The sequence below is a fragment of the Coregonus lavaretus genome (assembly GCF_964263955.1).
Source record: "Coregonus lavaretus genome assembly, chromosome: 2".
Taxonomy (NCBI): domain Eukaryota; kingdom Metazoa; phylum Chordata; class Actinopteri; order Salmoniformes; family Salmonidae; genus Coregonus; species Coregonus lavaretus.
This window is the reverse complement of record NC_139989.1, coordinates 44,857,682-44,879,011: the sequence shown is the minus strand read 5'-3', so window position 1 is coordinate 44,879,011 and position 21,330 is coordinate 44,857,682. Positions and strand designations below refer to the sequence as shown.

Here is a 21,330-nt window from a genome sequence, read left to right as displayed (position 1 = left end):
TAGCTTGTTGGCTATATTTGTCGACCAAGTCAAACAAGTTCAACATTATTTTTACTGATAAAACCTGTGTGACTTCACTTGTAACTTACTTCCAATGTGTTCCCCCAAATTCTCTAATCTCAGCGAAGTAGATCCTTGAAGTAAAAAATAGCGAGCAACGTCCGCTTTCGCGGGTTGATTTGCTGTACAATGTTGCCACAACAATAAATCTCTTCACTAAAGTATGTTTTCGTTCGAATCGCTTTTGGGTTACATTTTCATAAAGGTGTTACTTTGTTTCGCGCTCGTGGCTTTCCGAAATAATGTACTATCCCGAAGAGTTGACCACACAGAATAAACACCTAAACAAACCCGTTACTGTACCACACGGTAACTGTACTGTATATACACACTATGTGCCACTAGAGGGTAGAGAAAACAGGTAGAAATCTGAAACTGGTTGCACAGGTTGACAATAAACAACTACAGTATGATCGAGAAGGTTCAGTATGATAACCTTTTTATGTGTTATATATTCTTATGCGCCAGTGCCAGCTGTCATTGCGTTCAACATCCATCCATCACTGTTGAAGAGGTGAAAAGGGGAGCTCTCAAATTTGTTCCTCGCGAGACTCTTTCATGGTAAAGGGAATTCCCGTAGTGATGGCGGCGCCGCCTGACACGGAGAGTTTGGAGTCACGTATCAGTAAGTATTTTAAAAGTTATTTAGGCTGTAGAGAGAGCTATTGGAGCATACATTCTTGGAAAATAACCGTTTCGCAGTCGACCGAGATGACAGTTTAAGCAAAATCAAGGTGCAATCTGGGAGGGACTGTAGACCTCTCATAAACAGCACGCTAACTAATTAGCAAGCTAGCTGTTTGGCTAGCTAGCGAGTTAGCCAGATAGATTCCCAGAACCATCTAGACTAGAGAGAATGCATCAACCTCTTGCTAGATACGTGAACCAGCAAGCCACCTATTGTGAATTCATATCCTGCCAGTGACTATAAGTTTAGCGATGTGACAGTGTGCTGTCAAATGCAAGAAGCCTAGCTCACTCCGTTAGTGAGAGAGTTGGAGTCCCTTGCAAAGTCGTGTCCAATGTAACGTTACTGCTGGACAGCTAAAGTACTTGCAATTATCTGTTTTAAAACAGTTATGCAACAGAATTGATTGATGTTCTTCATTTTTGACAGTTTCCTGAATTAAACATGGTTATGTGTCACTGACTATCGAAAACATATTCTGATTAACCTTTGCTTCCCCTTTGACCAATTTCCTTAATTCTCCCATTACAGACAAGGCCACAAACCCACTAAACAGAGATACACATTGGGACAGCATCCAGGCCTTCTGTGACCAGCTCAACAATGATTTGGAGGGGTATGTGAATGTCAGTGTCTCATAACATGTACACGTCTGAACACTATTGTTTTCACCTCTCAGGAGTAGCTGTACTGAGTACATGCTTGTTACTTAAAGCTGCAATATAACTTTTTGGGCTACCAACAAAATTCACACAGGAATGTGAGTTATAGATCTGTCATTCTCATTGAAAGCAAGTCTAAGAAGCGGTAGATTTGTTCTATGTGCTCTGTTTCTATGCTTCCCATTCTTAAGTTTCATTTTTGCATCTTTTGGTTTTGTACACCAGCTTCATACAGCTGAAAATACAATATTTGTAGTTATTGAAAATATATTTCACAGCGGTTTAGATGGTACAATGATTTACCACATAAACTGAAATTAGGTAAACTATTAGAATTTTAGCAACCAGGAAATGGCGGTGCGATTTCTTCATATTGCACCTTTAAGAGTTCTGACACTGACCCTGTGCTGACATCTGTGTCATTCAATTAAAAAACATGGTGTTGTCTAGAGTAGAGGGAGAGGCAATATTGCATGTTGTACAATAGTCAATGGTAGATAGATTTGCTGCCAACTTCATTCCCATCAAACTCTTTATGTTCCATTTCAGACCCCAGCTGGCCACCAGGCTACTGGCTCACAAGATCCAGTCACCTCAGGAGTGGGAGGCCATGCAGGCACTCGTGGTGAGTTGAGTGATGGCAGAGTGTTGTAATGGGAATCAGAGCCAATACAATTGACAGCCTTCTGTGTAGTGTGTGTGCCTACATTCATATTGAAGAAATGAATTGTGTGACTCACTTGTGATGTGTGTACAACCAGGTGCTGGAGACGTGCATGAAGAGCTGTGGGGAAAGGTTCCACAGTGAGGTGGGCAAGTTTCGCTTTCTCAACGAGCTCATCAAAGTGGTCTCTCCAAAGGTAATGATTGGCTCTGTCTACCTTTCATTGAGCAAGTCTGTTAAGATTGGATAAGCTCTATCACTCAGCATGCTCCTGCTCTCTCCCTCAGTACCTTGGCACCCGGGCTCCAGAGCCAGTGAAGAAGAAGGTGTTGGAGCTCATCTATAGTTGGACACTGGGGCTGCCTGACGATGCAAAGATCGCTGATGCCTACCAGATGCTTAAAAAACAGGGTGAGCTGTTCTACACTTAGTGACTGCAGTGTATTTATGATAGTGATGGACGCACAGTTGTTGTTTAGGTAGTTGTCAATGTTATGTTTACCTTGGTTTATGTTTTTTTTTAACCAGGCATTGTCAAACAGGACCCAGTTCTTCCAGCTGACAAACTCCTCCCGCTTCCACCTCCCAGACCAAAAAATGCCATATTTGAAGATGAGGAGAAGTCAAAGGTAATGCATTGTTAAACAAAATAAACATAACTATTTTTTTCAAATTTTGCATTACAAATGTGATTCACCATGCATTCTCCACTCCATTTACCACCCCATCCCTAACTTTAAATTCTTCCTCCTCCTTGGTGTCTTGGTAGACACTGGCTAGCCTGTTGAACAGCACACACCCTGAGGACCTGAAAGCAGCCAACAAACTGATCAAGGAAATGGTGCAGGAGGTACAGTCTCTTTTCTCAAGCTCACGTAAATGTATGAATAAAATAGATATATAGGCTGTTACATTACAGTAATACAGATATGCACATCACATCGCACAGTATGAACTGTATTATCTAGTCTGTGTTAGTATGGGAGAGAAAGAGAATGGCCAAATGCTTTAGTACTATACTGTCGTGTAAGGGGACTGAGTGAGAAAGTGGGTTCTCTGCCCTGAGGGGTTGACTCCTTGTCAGAATCATTCAGTGTTTTCATGACTCTGTCCTTAGTTTAGGGACAAAGGATCATTTTCTTCCCCCCTCCTCTCCCTGGTTTCTTCTTCCTGACCCGTGTGTGTCTCAGGACCAGAAGCGGGCGGAGAAGGTGTCCAAGCGTGTGAACGCCATCCAGGATGTGAACGAGAGTGTCAGCCTACTGACTCAGCTGCTGGAGGACTATGACAGGACCACCAACCCACAGAGCAATGCAGAGCTCATCCAGGTCTGTGTCACTGAACACCCAGTGGGCCACCATACACAAGCAACACCATGCTATGACAAACCACAGAGACACCTCCCACACTGCCATAACAGCATCACCTATATATGATGTATACAAAGCACTGCATGCAGATACAGACATTTGATAGTGTGTATTTGTGTGTTTAGGACTTGTACCAGCGCTGTGAGAAGATGAGACCCACATTGTTCAGACTGGCCAGTGATACGGAGGACAATGATGAGGCTCTGGGTGAGTTTTCAGACACTCCTCAGTGTAGGACTCAATGTGTATAAGTGTATGGTACAGAGAGAGAAGAATATGTGGGTGACGATGTACAGTATATAACAATTGTTTCTCCTTGTGTGTGTGTGTGGGCAGCGGAGATCCTCCAGGCCAACGACAGCCTGACTCAGGTCATCAACCTGTACAGGCAGCAGGTGAAGGGGGAGGTGGTGAACGGGAACAATTCAGCTAATACACAAAGGCTCACAGGTGAGCAGCAATGGGTCAATGAGACATACATCCATAGGGACGATAGGGTCACTTGACACGTGCTTCGTAGGAGTGGAGTAGAGTATATGATTACATGCATGGGCTAAAGATGAGCTCATTCTAGAATTCCTCTCACTGTACACTTATCTCTTACAGGAAGTAGTACGGCGCTGCTTGATCTATCGGGATTGGACACGTCGCCCCAGTCACATCATTCCTACCCAGAATTCCCCACTCCAACAGACAGCCTAAATGCTCCCTCTCAGGAGATGGGCATCGGTCTCCTTGACGATGAGCTAATGTCACTAGGTAAGGGCAGACAACATATTACATCAAGTCTTCCAAGACCTCTGCTACTTCCATGTTGTGTGTGTTAATTATGGGTCACGTTGTGCCCATCTTTCCAAGGTTTGAGTGAGGGGACCCACACCTCCAACCCGGCCTCCCAGCCTGAGGACTCTACCGCCTGGGACTCTTTCCAGGTGAGGGGGAGAACTGAGCACTTCACACAGGGAGACATGATGTGAGATTATGCATAATATTCACAATTAACACCAAATCCATTGAGTCCCTTTTAGCTTGATAGCCATTATTTGGGCAGGTTCATGATTATACCTAAAAACAACAAGTGTAACGTCTCTGTCTTACACATGGTGAAAATGTATGCACTCACTAACTGTAAGTCGCTCTGGAAAAGAGCATCTGCTAAATGACTAAAATGTAAAAAATGACGCTTTTTTTTTTGTTGCAACAGTCTTCCGACAGTGTTGATATCCCAGCAGCGCCCAGTGTATTACTGAGTCCAGAGCCGCCCCCCTACACCCAGCCTCTTTCCACTGGAGCCACGTCTGGAAGTTCAGCCTTAGATGAGTTGGATCTGCTGGGGAAGACGCTGCTGCAGCAGTCCCTACCTCCAGAGGGCCTGCAGGTCAAATGGTAACTAACCCTTCACCATGGGATGGTTTTACACCACAGGAGATGTTTGTGTCAAGTATCCGTGTTAGTCTGCCAGTTATGTTGCTGCTTAGTACAGTATTGATGGACCACTGTATTCATTACGATTTAAAAAGTCACTTCAAGTGCTGTAGAAGCTAAACAATATATGAAGAATCATGACGCGCTGACCATGCCAACTTGTTGTAACAACATGACAGACACTCAGCAACATTGTTCAACCTTTGATGTAGTACCCATATCTATTTTCAGGGACAAGCAACCGTTCAAACCTACTCTACGAGATCTCCAGAACAAATCTGGAACTAATCCAAGTCCTATCCCGGCCTTCTCCCCTGAGCACCCGGTGGCTCTCCTAGGTGATAGGTTGTTGGACACCTCTCCGGTTCACACAGTCATTCCCCCTATAGAAATGACCCTGACAGATGTTTTTGTGCCGCTTGAGTCCATTAAGCCCAGTAAGTATCTATAATATTTATAGTATCTACTTGCTATGCTAATAGTCCATCACATTTGAACAGTTTTTTAAAACTTGCTCTGTTGTGTCCAGGCAGCCTGTTGCCTGTGACGGTGTTTGACGGCCACAGTTTGCGGGTGCTCTTCCACTTTGCACGTGACTCTCCGCCCTCTCTTCCTGATGTGCTGGTGGTGATCATCTCCATGCTCTCCTCCGCCCCGGTTCCAGTCAGCAACATCCTCTTCCAGTCCTCTGTACCTAACGTAAGACCTCTTCTCTCTTAATCTGCCTTTTCACCTTCCGTTCCATTGTCAGTGTAGGGTTGACAGCATGTCCTCTGTTGTAGACAATGAGAGTGAAGCTACAGCCCCCATCAGGAACAGAGCTTCCAGCCTTCAATCCCATCCTCCCACCTGCTGCCATCACACAGATAATGCTGCTGGCCAACCCTCACAAGGTACCAGACTGTATAGACACTAATTGAAAGCCTGTTATATACCCCTGTGGCATCCCCAACATTAACATTTATTGTAATTATAAACCATAAAGCCAAATAGATTTTTGCAACACTTATTCAACCCTGAATTCTCTTCTTTCCAGGAGAAGGTGCAGTTGCAATACAGGCTAACCTTCACGCTAGGAGAGGAAGACCATGATGAAAGTGGAGTTGTAGAACAGTTTCCACCTTCAGACACGTGGGGCAATCTTTAACATTCAACAGATTGAGAAGATTTGGCTCTGCTATGAGCCTTTGCATCCCACACTCAGACACGGCATAAACCTTGCTTTTTTAAACATGCTTCTATATTTCTATTGATTACCTTGCTTAGCCAATTTCAACTGTTTGTATGCTTTATGCTTTGGAGTAATGTCCTCTGTGCATCTTTACAGAACTTTCTTTGGCTGCTTTCAAACATGCACTGTCTGCTGTGCAATAGTACTATGTGTTACAGCAAAGTCTTGTTTTTAACAGTTAGTATAAATTCTATGAAGGAAAGAGACAACCCATTTGTTTACTTTCATGATCCGGGAGACATGCAATGGACCTTTTGGGGAAGGCTCATCTTTATCTTTTGAGTCTCTTTTTTTAAATATATATATATATATATATATATATATATAGCTGTAGAATGCCCTGCTGACGTTCTGTGTTTTCCCCACCATGCTCCCAGGTTTGGTTGTGATAATGAAGGAGCACTCTTCCTCTCCTTCTGCACAGAGAATGATTTGCCTCATGTCCTTGTCATGTAAAATTAGATACTCATTCTAACACTGAAGTCCTATTTAATCTGCCATTTGTGCTTATTTAAGGTTTGTTTTCACTGTCATGTCCATTTGGATGGTTTCACCTGTTACTCATTTGATCCATAAAGCTTTTCAGACATTGCATATGTAAATATGAGTTTGGGTATGAGAGTCTTTTACTCCTAGCAGCTTCATAGATTACCTGTTCCGGGAAGAGTCTGTCAAGGTCTTGCTGAATCACTCCTTCCTCAAAGGCTCCAGTCTCCCAAGCACATTCCACCAGGGATCTCCAATACAACTATATAAATGTTGGAACTTCTTATGTACATTTGCCAAGAGCAAAGACAACATTTATTGAAAATATTTAAGAGTAATATAATTTCTTGGGGTTTAAACTTAATTAAGATGGAGTCTGACAATCTTAACCAAGCTCATTCGCACAATGGTAGTTTTAAAAGCAGTAGTTGGAGCACAATCAATAATACCTCACCTAGTGGAGTACAGAAACATGTTAAGACACCTTTAAACATTCAAAAACTTTATTGAAACCTGAAAAACAAAACCACATAGTAAAAAAAGTGATTTTACAGGTCAGTCTTGTCTATATACTAGAATGATTCAACTACACAGACGGAAAGGACAGAGATGCAGCTAAGCACAAACCTATTCATCCCTACACTAGGAAGAAACAAGCATGTGACATGTTTAATAGAGAAACAATATCCCAAGACCATGAAACAAAAATGAAATATGCTCCAGCTACCGAGGGGTTGAATGATCCCTATCAACATAAAAAAAAAAAAAAAGTAAGTATATAAAGGTTTGAATGAACAAACTAAAGTTTAATATCTTTTTAGAAGTCTAGGAATAACCTAATGACAGGAAATGTCTATCAATATTTCAAAATACTGTACTGGAACTGAATTACTAATCACCTTTTTCAGATAAATTCTAAATGGGAAAATAATCACTTGTGTACAAACACTAAAGCTGAAGAACCAAAAGCGCAACATCTGAATGAGCTGAGAAAAAAAGTTGTAGAGAAACTGTAGCACCTACCTCTGATACACCTAAAGGCAAAATAACACTTTAGTTCACTATACTAAGAAAGCCGGTTTGTACAATGAAATAACCTTTACGTTTGAGGACAATAATATGCGGAAAAAGTTACACTTAACCAGACTTAACTGTTGACAGCACTGGATATGTATTTAGTGGGAAAACAACATGAAACAAACTAATTCAATTGCACTTCAATGAAAGTACACCATTTCATAATCTGCAAATTTATAAGGATTCAATTTCAGCACAAATGTATTCCACTTTAATTGTGGTCTTCTAACTACTCGAAGGACAATCTGCATTTGTACAGCTATTTTAATGCTTAGAAAAAATCTTTTCAAAGCACTGATGTGAAATTGCTTGATCATTATTGGAATGTTGATGAATGTTCACAACAAATCGGCTTACTTTTTGTTCTTAACGCTCACCAATCTACCCAACACCTCTGGATTTATGTCAGCCAAGGCCAAGATTTTGTGCACAGTACTCTAGAATCTCCAAACCTGACAATCTAAATCCTTACACAACTGACTTTTCTGGTTGATGTTGGGGATTGTATGCATGTGTGGTGAGGGCTACCCCCAGCTTTACTTCCTCTGTGAGGTTGGAGGGAGTGGGGGAGCAAACTGGAAGGGCGAGTGCCCCATTAATCCCATCATGGGCTGGGCTGGGGTAAACTTCTGGGCCATGAGGGGCTGTGGCCCTGAGGGGGTTGGAGGGAGCTGACTGGACCTGTTGACTGAACCAAACTGCCCCGCTGACTGATCCTGCCCCCCATTGCTGCTCCCGGACTTATACTGGCTGCTCCCGCTCTGGTACTGGTCGTAGGAGGAGCTGGAGTTGGAGCCATAGCTGCGGCTCTCCCTGCTGCCCCTGTCCCTGTAAGAAGAGGAGGAAGAGGACGACCTGTCCCCGGCGCGGCTGCTCCCTCCACCTCGGATGTCACGGCTGAAACTGCTGCTGCTGTTCCCTGTGCCGCCGCTGCTCCCCCGGCTGTCCTTGCTGCCCCCACCCACGGTGCGCATGCGCCTGTTGCACTCATCCTGATACATCAGGTTGGGGTTATTGGCATTGGAGCTGTTGCCACGGATACGTAACCTGCCTCCTGCATTCCAAAGAGAGGAGAAGATGCAGTCCGAGTTATAAAATGCTGCACATACCTGGACACACGACACATACTGTAAAAAACTAGCTTGTTCAAAGTACAATGAAGAAACCTCAAAAATCAACAGCCCACTGTCAATCACTTCAAAAAAATCTAGAGGGGCAACTCTTTCCTTCCAGACATTTCCCTTGAAGGACCTCCCTCATTCTCTCACCTCCTCCACGGCCTGTGTTTACCAGTTGCAGCAGCTTGGGGTTGATGGCCTGCCGGGCCTCCTCTAGCACACGGATGAGCTCACGGGCCTGACGAAGGTTGCCCGGGGTGAAAAACGTGTAGGCCGTACCCTTGTTGGTGCTACGGGCCGTACGGCCGATACGGTGGATGTAGTCCTCAGAGGAGTTGGGGTAGTCATAATTGATGACAAATTTGACATCCTCCACATCTTGGGTTAGGAGTTGGGGTAATTGAGTGGGGTAGGGAGGGTTAGTCAATGGGGGAGAAGAGACGAGGACAAGTTATGAAAAGCAGCATTGATTGATAGAAACATTACACAACAATAAATATGCCACCTGTGGAAAGGTCAGGGAGAGGAATGGAGAGTTCATTTATTCCTATTTTAAGATATTTGTTTTGTGCACCAAGCAAAACTAGAAATCTACTTGGTACAGACAATACCCATAAGACATAGATTAAACTCTGAAACCTCACTTACCTGTCTAGTGAAGGCTGAACAATCTAAATCGGTAGAAAAACTTTAATCTGACTTACCCCAAAATAACTACAATACTGTAAATATTTTTTGTTAACCAATACATTATGTTGCTCGAAAATTGCAATGGGCTCCTCAGTATTCCAGCCACTCTATATTTCAAATGAATCCAATGCTTTTGGTCAAGCACTGAATCTACTGCTTCTTCTTAACCAAAACGTTACTATAACAGCCAATCAATACCAGATTCATAGCCAGATAGACTAAATAATTAAAAATAGGGTTTGAACATCCTCATTTTGAAACAGGCAAAGGGTAAGATTTTTTTAAAGTCTGTTTCTCATTACAGTTGACATAGGGCTCTGAAAACACTGCTGTGGGTTAAAAATGTCTCCTTTTTCTTACGGATCGATGAGGTGGATGGGAACAGGGAAGGGGGGGTGAGGTACTTACCCTGTATTAGAGATGACTTACAAGGTTAGCGCCCTCTGTCCCCCCCTGACCAGTCCTGGGAGGTCTGTAGGGGTAGGAGAGTGAGGAGGACAACATGGGTCCTCCCCCCCTCCCATCACTCCTCCACACATCCCTCCCAACTGGAGTGGCAGAGCCAGAACCCAGGCTGGACTGGGTCTGACGCCACACCCTCGCTCTGCCTCTTCACATCTCCCTGCTTCTTTCAGCCTGGGAGAGATTGAGGTTGTTCATCAGGGGCATGAACAGGGGAAATTGGGATACTGTTTCTATACTGTTGGGTACTTCAACTTCAGGGGTCTAAACATGGACTTACTGTAACTACCTGTATGGTAAGCATCCTCTCCCGTTTCTAGCGAATACCTGATGTTTAATTCTAGTTTGGGTGATATTTTCTGGGGTTGTTGTTGAGATTATCCAAGGTCTTTGGTTGAAATCTGTTCAGAGACAAATGGAAGAGACCCAGAGAAGTCCCCCTGGGTCCTTCCCAGACTGGCAGCGTGTCCAGGAGCCCAGGGGTTCAAGTGCAGTAACAAGAAACAGACACTGGGGTGGCGATGTGGAGGTTTTAGGGTGCTAAAATACTCAACATAAAGGGACTTTGCCAGGGAACATGAGCATTTGTAGAAGGGGGTATATACCGATTTTATCAGGACATGGATTCTGACTGGGGTTTGCTGAGCACGGGTAGAACGTTTCCATAATTTCTACAGGTCTGGGTTGTCTTTGCATGATGCAAACAAAGAGTAATTCGATATTTGAAGTAAAGAGATGAAAGCATGAAAGATTGGGGAAGAAGGCCAAGGGATCACATGACCAAGGTCAGAATAAGCATAGCAAGAGGTAGAAAGAGAAAGTATCTCTAAACAGTGGACTATGAACGGGTAAATGGACAGTGTAAAGTGTGAGAGATTAAGGGGGTGGGCAGAGAGAACGAAGGATAGAGAGAGACAGAAAGAGGGGGGGATATATAGAGGCTCCTTCAGGCCAGGACTCCTGCCAGCCAGGACCAGACATGACGCCCGCAGAGGGAGAGGCCGGCACAGCCAGTGGTGGGGGTGTCAGGCTGCATAGGGGGCTGCAGGGGCAGTTTAGAGGGGAGCCTCCAGCATAGCAACCCACGCTCGGCTTGCCGCCTTTTCCTGTCTTCTTGTAACGCACCACTGTATCTATTAACCTCTGGGGAAATTGTTTGTCTACATTTAAGACTAGCTATACTATATGCTAGAATTACTTTACGAATGTTTCTGGTAGCTATACTATATGCTAGAATTACTTTACGAATGTTTCTGGTAGCTATACTGTATGCTAGAATTGCTTTACGAATGTTTCTGGTAGCTATACTGTATGCTAGAATTACTTTAAGAATGTTTCTGGTAGCTATACTGTATGCTAGAATTACTTTAAGAATGTTTCTGGTAGCTATACTGTATGCTAGAATTACTTTAAGAATGTTTCTGGCAAACTTCTTATCAATCAATTGATCTCCAATGATGCCAAACCTCATTTAGTATCTTCAAAAATGTGTAACTAGGGCTTTTTGAAAACTTTCCATATTAGCAAAGGGAATGGAGAAATCCTCTGAAAACTTTAAAGCTGTTTAGTGAAACAAACCTGCTTAGCATTGTGTAGCTATATTAGTGTAATTTACTAAATGAACTACATGTGGTGCGTTACTGTTGCAGGCTGATGGCTTAGCTTGAGGGAGGCCGCCCCCCTCTTGGCCCTCTGAGCTGACCGCCCGCCCCAGTTTAAAATTTGGAATCCCAGCAGCACCCCTCCCCCCCCCCTCTGTCGTCCAGGCAGTCAGTTTGCTGGAAGGGGGAGAGTTTTTTTGAGGGCTCTGTTCTGGGTTTTCGGAGAGATGGCTGTGTCTGGGATTGATAAATCAGGCCTCCTCTCCCCTGTGTTTCTCTCCGCAACTCAGGCTCGATTAGTCATGCCTAGGTCCGGCTGCAGGCTCCCGTGGGCCTGTGCGCTTCTAGTGCCGGAAGAGAGACTTGGAAACAAAACAAAATGAAAGAAAATAAATGAACACAGAAACAAAACAAAATTTGGTTAAAAAAATTGATTGCAATAAGGGGGTGCATCACTCTCCATACCCTTATTTTAAGTTCATACTTCACACACTGACAAAAGGTAGCTCAAATTACTATATGTTTTTAGATGTACTCATTGGTTGGATTTTTCTAGCCCTGTTTTTCAAGGGACCTGGCATTCCACAAAGGAAAATCAGTTCCAGAAATAAGGCATAGTTCTTAAATATATACTCTGTATCTAAGAAGTACCGATGACAAGAACGCCACACTTCATATTAAACAAAGTGGCAACAGTACTCACAGAAATCTGCTTCAATGTGTTTTTAGGTGGCCATTTCATGAATTCAATAAATCTATAAATTTCTTGGGATTCTTACATGCAGTGGGGATAGTATACTTGTACATCTAATCACCATTAGCTGTCCTACTCATAGCCCATGGAGGGAATATGTCTGTGTTTGTAATAATGCCGAGGGATTGTGCTTTTATTCTGAGCTCACAGTACATACCTAAACCACGTGAGGCCACATCAGTAGCAATAAGAATAGGAGCCTTGCCACTACGGAACTCTATAAAAGGAGAGGAAATACCAAGAGAGATCAGCTGAGGGACACAAAGGAATGCGTCATGACAACAACCAATACCAATTAGCCCTATACTAGCCCATATAATACTCATAATAAACCACGTCTTACCTGTCAGCACCCAGTCTCTCTCTGGCTGAGTCTTGTCACCATGGATACACATCGCTGGCCACCTGAGGAGCAAACCAACCTGTCAGCTTGATGATCAGTAACTGGGAATTGCTATGAAGTAGTACAACCCCATGACCATAACTTTGTTATATTCAATGGTATCAATTAATTATTCCCAGAGTGTGTGTGCGTTCCTTTCCCTCGCTCACCCATCGCGTCTCATTCTGCGGGTCAGATCATCGCAGCGTTTCTTGGTCTCCACAAAGATGATGGTCTTGTTCTCCTTCTCAGCCATGATCTCCTCCATCAGCTGGAGCAGCCTGGGAGAAGGTGAGCGAACATGTTAGCCAATGAAAGCTCTTTGGAGAGTTAGTTACATCCTACATCGGTCTACGACCAAGCCTCATCAGTTTGCATCAACACAGTCCCATTCACTAATGCTAATGTTTCAGTGGAGTAGAGTGAACAAGTATTAGCCTCACTTGTTGTCTTTCTCGCTCTCCGTGCACACGTCCACAATCTGCAGGATGTTGTGGTTGGCGCTCAGCTCCAGGGCTCCCACATTGATCTGGACATAGTCCTTCAGGAAGTCCTCTGCTAGCTGCCGCACGTCCTTGGGCCAGGTGGCACTCCACATCAGGGTCTGTCTGTCAGGCTGGGATGAGAGCAGCATTAGAAACTCTTGATAAAAACGTAAGCACATTTTGCAGTAGCTAGCAGCAGTAGCAGATGTTTTATTATAGTATAGCAGCAGCACGGGGATATAGACTAGAAACCACTAGCCATTTGGAATAAAGAAGTTGCAGTAGTCCATCTACAGAAATATACAGTGAGTGTACAAAACATTAGGAACACCATCCTAATATTGAGCTGTATCCCTTTTGCCTTCAGAACAGCCTCAATTCGTTGGGCATGGACTACAAGGTGTCGAAAGCGTGCCACAGGGACTCTAATGCTTCCCACAGTTGTGTCAAGTTGGCTGGATGTCCTTTGGGTGGTAGACTATTCTTGATACACACAGAAAACTGTCGAGCTTGAAAAACCCAGCAGCGTTGCAGTTCTTGACACACTCAAACCGGTGCGCCTGGCACCTACTACCATCCCCCGTTCAAAGGCACTTAAATATTTTGTCTTGCCCATTCACCCTCTGAATGGCACACATACACAATCCATGTCTCAATTGTCTCAAGGCTTAAAATCCTTCTTTGACCAATCTCCTCCCCTTCATCTACAATGGTTATAGTGGATAGCTGACATCAATAAGGGATCATAGCTTTCACCTGGTCAGTCTGTCATGGAAAGAGCAGGTGTCCCTAATGTTTTGTACACTCAGTGTATGTCTTAGGCAAGCCTGAAATGCGTCAATGTGTAGCTAATGCATGGGAAAGAGATAAGTTAATAACAGCTGTAAAATGAGGGTTACTTTGCTTTTGAGTGACGAGAGAACCATACTCACCCTAATCTGGTCAACAATCTTGCGGATCTGTGGCTCAAAGCCCATGTCCAGCATCCTGTCAGCCTCGTCCAGCACCAAGTAGGTGCAGCGCCGTAGGTTCGTCTTCCCTGCCTCCAGGAAGTCAATGAGACGACCCGGGGTGGCGATGCAGATCTCAACACCTGGGAGGGAGAGTGAGAGCAGCGTAGGTTTCTCTGGTTTGGACAGACATGCGTAATGGAAAAGAGTATGGAGTATCTTCAGCGTATAGGTCATATCATGGTAACTAACATGACCTGACAAAAATGTGAATACTGGAGGTGGTATAGTAGAAGTATTGTAACATGTGTAGGCCCTTTTCCAGAGGGGCCTCCTTACCTCTTTCCAGATCACGGATCTGGGGTCCCTTGGGCGCTCCCCCGTAGACACAGGTGCTCTTGATGCGGGATGACTTGCCGTATTCATGCGCCACCTGCTGAACCTGCTGGGCCAGCTCTCGAGTCGGTGCCAGAACCAAACACTGCACAGAGACAGGACGGGGATAGAAAAAAACACTCCCCTGAATAGAATATAATACATTTTGGAAGTGGCTGATATCCATACATATGAACAATTATAGGAAACACATGCCGTAAGATTCATCCAGAATGGTTTACTTACGATTGGTCCGTCTCCTCTTTCTAGGTAGGGCTGGTGGTTAATGTGCACAATGGTAGGCAGGAGATACTGAGGAGATACAACAACAAGGGTATAAATACCCGACATCAAGCAGGAGAGATGAATAATAGAGAAGGAAGTAGAGCCCAACCGATATATAATTTCACCGATATATATCAATTCCACAATAACCGATATTCAATAAACAGAATGAAAAAAGGGAATCTCATGCTTATCGGAACACTTGTGGACATTCTCATGTGTCATTACTGTCACAATGTAAAAAAATCAACATTTGCAGCATATTTCTTAGATAATTGCTCTTTTGGATGGCCATTTCTGAAAAGTCAATGTGGAAAATGTTAACTTTCATTTATCCACTGTAAAACAGTATATCGGCAGGTATACCATATTGATAAGTTTTGTCCCCCAAAAAAAATCTGAATCGGTATCGAACCCCAAAAACACATCGGTCGGGCTCTAGAAGGAAGACAAGAAAACTGAGGATATTGTATGGCAGTCAACACAGGGGTATGTGTAAAAATGGGCAGAAAGACAAATGAATAAAGATGTCTACAGATATGAACAGTGTGCATGCTGCTATTGTTCTTAAGTGTTACTGTAACTTTGTGTTCATGCTGTTCTGTTCTTGTGGATGTATAATGACGCAGCTGCATCTCACCGATAAGGTTTTCCCAGAACCTGTCTGTGCGATGCCCACCATGTCCCTGCCACTCAGGGCCAGTGGGAAGCCTTGTGCCTGGATAGCTGTTGGCTCCTTAAAGTTCTGCTGTATCAGCACGTCCATCACATACTCTGGGTGAAGTGGATAAGAACATCTTATAAGCATAACTAAATAACTACAAGTTGCTTTGGTTGACAAAACTAAGGTTCAATTGGCCACATTACCTGCCAGAATAGATGTTTCCCAGAAGTGAAAACGATATGCATATTTACAATGAAGCCAGGGCAGTTCAGTTGTACTGTAACGTTTTTGTACTTACGGGGGAAATGGGCCTGGGAGAAGCTAGAGACAGGTTTCGGGCAGCCTGACCCCCTGATAGTGATCTCCTTCTTCCTGCGAAACTCCTCCAAGTCATACTGAGAGACAGAAAACAATATCTGAGACAATAAGAAAACAAAAACTATCCACCAGTAGTGTCAAGGGTGGCACATCTGGAAACAACTGCAGACTAAGTCTATAAGAGTATAGGGCAGTGATTTTCAATCTTAGTGGAGACCAAGAGTGTGCAGACTGCCCAGCACAAATAAACCAGATTCACTAAACATCAAACCCTTGATTGTTGAATCAGATGTCATAGTAGGCCTACTGGACTGTGCTGTAACAAATGCACATCCTGTGGTTCTCCATGACTGAAGCACACTGGTGTGGGGAGATACCTGGCTCATGCGCTGGACATCTGGATGTTCATTGTAAAAGTTCTTTTCAAACTTTGGAAGCTCGTCTAGGTCCCATTTCTTCTTGCGCAAACGCTCCCCTGGGTTCCCAAACTTCTTGTTGGGAGGGGGACCTCTGCTAGACCCAAAACGAGGACTCCTAACAAGATGACAAGCACATTGATTAGTATTTGATTACTTCCAAGCTAGACTCACTGTACACAACATTTGCCAAGGACAGAAAGAATTGGAGGGAACGCATTTTGGCCATTGGTCCCAAAGGGTATGAAGAGGATTACATAGCTAGCTAGCTAAGTACAGTGAGGGAAAAAAGTATTTGATCCCCTGCTGATTTTGTACGTTTGCCCACTGACAAATAAATGATCAGTCTATAATTTTAATGGTAGGTTTATTTGAACAGTGAGAGACGGAATAACAACAAAAAAATCCAGAAAAACGCATGTCAAAAATGTTAAATTGATTTGCATTTTAAATGAGGGAAATAAGTATTTGACCTCCACTCAATCAGAAAGATTTCTGGCTCCCAGGTGTCTTTTATACAGGTAACGAGCTGAGATTAGGAGCACACTCTTAAAGGGAGTGCTCCTAATCTCAGCTTGTTACCTGTATAAAAGACACCTGTCCACAGAAGCAATCAATCAATCAGATTCCAAACTCTCCACCATGGCCAAGACCAAAGAGTTCTCCAAGGATGTCAGGGACAAGATTGTAGACCTACACAAGGCTGGAATGGGCTACAAGACCATCGCCAAGCAGCTTGGTGAGAAGGTGACAACAGTTGGTGCGATTATTCGCAAATGGAAGAAACACAAAAGAACTGTCAATCTCCCTCGGCCTGGGGCTCCATGCAAGATCTCACCTCGTGGAGTTGCAATGATCATGAGAACGGTGAGGAATCAGCCCAGAACTACACTGGAGGATCTTGTCAATGATCTCAAGGCAGCTGGGACCATAGTCACCAAGAAAACAATTGGTAACACACTACGCCGTGAAGGACTGAAATCCTGCAGCGCCCGCAAGGTCCCCCTGCTCAAGAAAGCACATATACATGCCCGTCTGAAGTTTTCCAATGAACATCTGAATGATTCAGAGGAGAACTGGGTGAAAGTCTTGTGGTCAGATGAGACCAAAATCGAGCTCTTTGGCATCAACTCGTCGTGTTTGGAGGAGGAGGAATGCTGCCTATGACCCCAAGAACACCATCCCCACCGTCAAACATGGAGGTGGAAACATTATGCTTTGGGGGTGTTTTTCTGCTAAGGGGACAGGACAACTTCACCGCATCAAAGGGACAATGGACGGGGCCATGTACCGTCAAATCTTGGGTTAGAACCTCCTTCCCTCAGCCAGGGCATTGAAAATGGGTCGTGGATGGGTATTCCAGCATGACAATGACCCAAAACACACGGCCAAGGCAACAAAGGAGTGGCTCAAAAAGAAACACATTAAGGTCCTGGAGTGGCCTAGCCAGTCTCCAGACCTTAATCCCATAGAAAATCTGTGGAGGGAGCTGAAGGTTCGAGTTGCCAAATGTCAGGCTCGAAACCTTGACTTGGAGATCTGCAAAGAGGAGTGGGACAAAATCCCTCCTGAGATGTGTGCAAACCTGGTGGCCAATTACAAGAAACATCTGACCCCTGTGATTGCCAACAAGGGTTTTGCCACCAAGTACTAAGTCATGTTTTGCAGAGGGGTCAAATACTTATTTCCCTCATTAAAATATAAATAAATGTATAACATTTTTGACATGCGTTTTTCTGGATTTTTTTGTTGTTATTCTGTCTCTCACTGTTCAAATAAACCTACCATTAAAATTATAGACTGATCATGTCTTTGTCAGTGGGCAAACGTACAAAATCAGCAGGGGATCAAATACTTTTTTCCCCTCAGCTGGTCTTTATAGATTCATTGTAGCTATCCATCTTTGGTTAGATATTCTTGTTAGCTAAAGTGAATAGAGATAGCCTGGAAACCCGACGTTGAATTGTATTGAATTCTACATTGGGCAAAAATGTTTGTTTGGATCAGGAAAGTTTCCACTCACAACCTCTACAAGCCAGCTTGTTGAATAAAATGACATTGAAATATTCTCTACCGGTTACTGCTGTTGGTCCTTTTTACAGTAGGAATGTGAGACAATATACAGCGCATTCGTAAAGTATTCAGACCCCTTGATTTTTCCCACATTTTGTTACGTTACAGCCTTATTCTAAAATTGATTAAATGTTATTTTTTTCTCATCAATCTACACACAATATCCCATAATGACAAAGCGAAAATAGGTTTATGAATTTTTGCTAATGTATTAAAAATTAAAAAACAGAAATACCTTATTTACATAAGTATTCAGACCCTTTGCTATGAGACTCGAAATTGAGCTCAGGTGCATCCTGTTTCCATTGATCATCCTTGAGATGTTTCTACAACTTGATTGGAGTCCACCTGTGGTCAATTCAATTGATTGGACATGATTTGGAAAGGCACACACCTTTCTATATATGGTCCCACAGTTGACAGTGCATGTCAGAGTAAAAATCAAGCCATGAGGGTGAAGGAATTGTCCGTAGAGCGCCGAGACAGGATTGTGTCTGGGGAAGGGTACCAAAAAATATCTGCAGCATTGAAGGTCCCCAAGAACACAGTGGCCTCCATCATTCTTAAATGGAAAACATTTGGAAGCACCAAGACTCTTCCTAGAGCTGGGCGCCCAGCCAAACTGAGCAATCTGGGGAGAAGGGCCTTGGTCAGGGAGGTGACCAAGAACCCAATGGTCACTGACAGAGCTCCAGAGTTCCTCTGTGGAGATGGGAGAACCTTCCAGAAGGACAACCATCTCTGCAGCACTCCACCAATCAGGCCTTTATGGTAGAGTGGCCAGACGGAAGCCACTCCTCAGTAAAAGGCACAGGACAGCCCGCTTGGAGTTTGACAAAAGGCACCTAAAAGGACACAGACCATGAGAAACAAGATTCTCTGGTCTGATGAATCCAAGATTGAACTCTTTGGCCTGAATGCCAAGCGTCACGTCTGGAGGAAACCTGGCACCATCCCTACGGTGAAGCATGGTGGTGCATCATGCTGTGGGAATGATTTTCAGCGGCAGGGATTGGGAGACTAGTCAGGATCAAGGGAAAGATGAACGGAGCAAAGTACAGAGATCCTTGATGAAAACCTGCTCCAGAGCGCTCAGAACCTCAGACTGGGGGCGAAGGTTCACCTTCCAACAAGACAACGACCCGAAGCACACAGCCAAGACAACGCAGGAGTGGCTTCGGGACAAGTCTCTGAATGTCCTTGAGTGGCCCAGCCAAAGCCCAGACTTGAACCCGATCGAACATCTCTGGAGAGACCTGAAAATAGCTGTGCAGCTACGCTCCCCATCCAACCTGACAGAGCTTGAGAGGATCTGCAGAGAAGAATGAGAGAAACTCCCCAAATACAGGTGTGCCAAGATTTTAGTGTCATACCAAAGAAGACTCAAGGCTGTAATCACTGCCAAAGGTGCTTTTAACAAAGTACTGAGTAAAGGGTCTGAATACTTATGTAAATGTATATTCGTTTAAAAAATATATATATACATTTGCAAAAAAATGTAAACCTGTTTTTGCTTTGCCATTATGGGGTATTGTGTGTAGATTTATAAGGGGGGGAGGGGGAAAGGGGTCAGAATAATTTACGAATGGACAGTACCCACAGTAAAGTATAATTAAATCACCTTATCAAAATGCATGCAGATTTATATCACCTGTAACATGCCCTGAACCATGTATGCTTGCATGGCGTGCATGTATTTTCATCTTGTGCCCATGCTTCAGGTGATTGAAATCTTAACGCACTACCAGCGCTTTGAAAAGTTGATTTAATTATGCTTTCCTGTGGATATATTGTCTCACATTCCTACCTGCAAAAGGACCAACGGTAAAGTAAGTTAAAATATAATTTTATTCAACTTTCTGGCTTGCAGAGGTCGTAAGAAGAAACTTTCCTGATTCAAATGCTCATTTCTGCCCGACGTAGAATACAATTCAATTCATCGTCGGGTTTCCAGGCAAATAGCTAACGTTAGCTGCCCGACTTACCCCCTGTCGCGACCACGGTCCCGGTCCCGGTCCCCATACGACGAACCGCCCCTCATTTTAAAAACCAATTTACTTCTACCTAGCTAGTTAGTTGGCTAAATATATATATAAAAAATATTTCTCGGTTGGAACAGAGGCAAGTTTTTGCAGGCAAGCCTTAGATATTCGCGTTCAAAACGGCAAGCTATCTAACGTTACAGTAGTAGCTAGCTAAGGCCCTTATTGTGTTAACATTAGCTGGCTAAGAGACGGCTAAGTTACAGTAGCTAGCTAGCTATAACAAATGTGAAACTGAGAGAATTTGTTTAAATATTATTGAACGAACGTGTACAAAGCGTTAAGACAAATTAACAAGTATTTTTTTCTTTCTTCTACAAACCACCGCAAACAGGTGATATCTAAAGGTCTCGGAAACTGCAGCCAAAGATTTATATGCACTGCAGCGAGTGTTGTGTTGTTGTTAGCTTGAGCTAGCTAGAGTTCTTCTTCTATGGTATTACTGCGGTCCACAAACAACGTCAGCGGTCCATGCTGCCACCAACTGGATGGGGTGAAAACTGATACGCCTTAACGCAAAATAATATGGAGAAGGGAAGGGTGAAAAAATATACTTTAAATAGTCAAAAGTAAATAAAACAAACTGTACTCCTTCAGTCAGATTCAAATATATATTCAGATCCCTACACAGGTTCAGGAACCTGGGAGTCACAATTATGTCTAGTTTCTTAGATTTTTGTATTAGTTTGTTCAGTGCAATTTATCACTTGCACAATAAATGCAACAAAGTCCACCTTCACTGTTAGTGTTTCTGGATCCTTCTCCTGAACTGCATTCACTGCAGGCTGTGGGGCATCCACTGCCATCTCATCTCCACTTGCTCTTTCAGCTATTTTCACAGCCTCCACATAGGAGACCTGCTGGAAAGCCCTGATCCTAGCGACTGCGACCTCCTTCATCCTTACAGGGCACTCCAGGAACTTGGGAACGTGATTCCCATCACAATTACAGCAACGTGCTTCATCTGACTCTTCCTTCGACAAACACTTGCCACGTGTCCAAACTTTTTACAATTCAAATCAAATGTTATTTGTCACATACACGTGTTTAGC

At 43.7% G+C, this 21,330-nt stretch overlaps 2 protein-coding genes across 3 annotated transcripts; one reads left to right on the top strand and one right to left on the bottom strand.

The window, feature by feature from the left end:
* Nucleotides 1–403: 403 nt before the first annotated feature.
* LOC311105204 (ADP-ribosylation factor-binding protein GGA1-like) lies at nucleotides 404–6,696 on the top strand. The gene is made up of 17 exons (XM_084147265.1): nucleotides 404–685; nucleotides 1,280–1,364; nucleotides 1,960–2,035; nucleotides 2,172–2,270; nucleotides 2,362–2,485; nucleotides 2,603–2,703; nucleotides 2,844–2,924; nucleotides 3,265–3,402; nucleotides 3,570–3,651; nucleotides 3,781–3,894; nucleotides 4,051–4,203; nucleotides 4,303–4,376; nucleotides 4,649–4,830; nucleotides 5,101–5,306; nucleotides 5,399–5,568; nucleotides 5,652–5,762; nucleotides 5,906–6,696. Exons 1-17 carry the CDS (start codon nucleotides 619–621, stop codon nucleotides 6,014–6,016), a joined length of 1,974 nt encoding a protein of 657 aa, XP_084003391.1. The 5' UTR covers nucleotides 404–618; the 3' UTR covers nucleotides 6,017–6,696.
* Nucleotides 6,697–7,820: 1,124 nt separating this feature from the next.
* Nucleotides 7,821–20,673, bottom strand: LOC311105186 (putative ATP-dependent RNA helicase DDX17). Of its 2 annotated transcripts, none has more exons than XM_084147242.1 (13): nucleotides 20,222–20,673; nucleotides 16,125–16,281; nucleotides 15,728–15,824; nucleotides 15,406–15,539; nucleotides 14,727–14,792; nucleotides 14,445–14,586; nucleotides 14,088–14,248; nucleotides 13,114–13,286; nucleotides 12,841–12,951; nucleotides 12,632–12,693; nucleotides 12,446–12,505; nucleotides 8,932–9,159; nucleotides 7,821–8,717 (listed from the first exon to the last, which is right to left on the bottom strand). In XM_084147242.1, exons 1-13 carry the CDS (start codon nucleotides 20,275–20,277, stop codon nucleotides 8,200–8,202), a joined length of 1,965 nt encoding a protein of 654 aa, XP_084003368.1. In that variant the 5' UTR covers nucleotides 20,278–20,673; the 3' UTR covers nucleotides 7,821–8,199. The 2 variants fall into 2 exon arrangements, with proteins under 2 accessions (XP_084003368.1, XP_084003369.1); XM_084147243.1 differs by having other exon boundaries at nucleotides 16,125–16,278.
* Nucleotides 20,674–21,330: the final 657 nt, after the last annotated feature.

What these genes read in the sequence shown, in the direction of transcription:
- LOC311105204 (XM_084147265.1), top strand. Translation starts at nt 619, where the DNA reads ATGGTAAAGGGAATTCCCGTAGTGATGGCGGCGCCGCCTGACACGGAG. An exon ending in CCAGATGCTTAAAAAACAGG is followed by an intron (nt 2,486 to 2,602) that starts GTGAGCTGTTCT and finishes TTTTTTAACCAG; the next exon opens with GCATTGTCAAACAGGACCCA. An exon ending in GCTTGAGTCCATTAAGCCCA is followed by an intron (nt 5,307 to 5,398) that starts GTAAGTATCTAT and finishes TGTTGTGTCCAG; the next exon opens with GCAGCCTGTTGCCTGTGACG.
- LOC311105186 (XM_084147242.1), bottom strand. Translation starts at nt 20,277, where the DNA reads ATGAGGGGCGGTTCGTCGTATGGGGACCGGGACCGGGACCGTGGTCGC. An exon ending in GACCGTGGTCGCGACAGGGG is followed by an intron (nt 16,282 to 20,221) that starts GTAAGTCGGGCA and finishes TCATCTTGTTAG; the next exon opens with GAGTCCTCGTTTTGGGTCTA. An exon ending in CTCCCAGGCCCATTTCCCCC is followed by an intron (nt 15,540 to 15,727) that starts GTAAGTACAAAA and finishes CACTTCACCCAG; the next exon opens with AGTATGTGATGGACGTGCTG.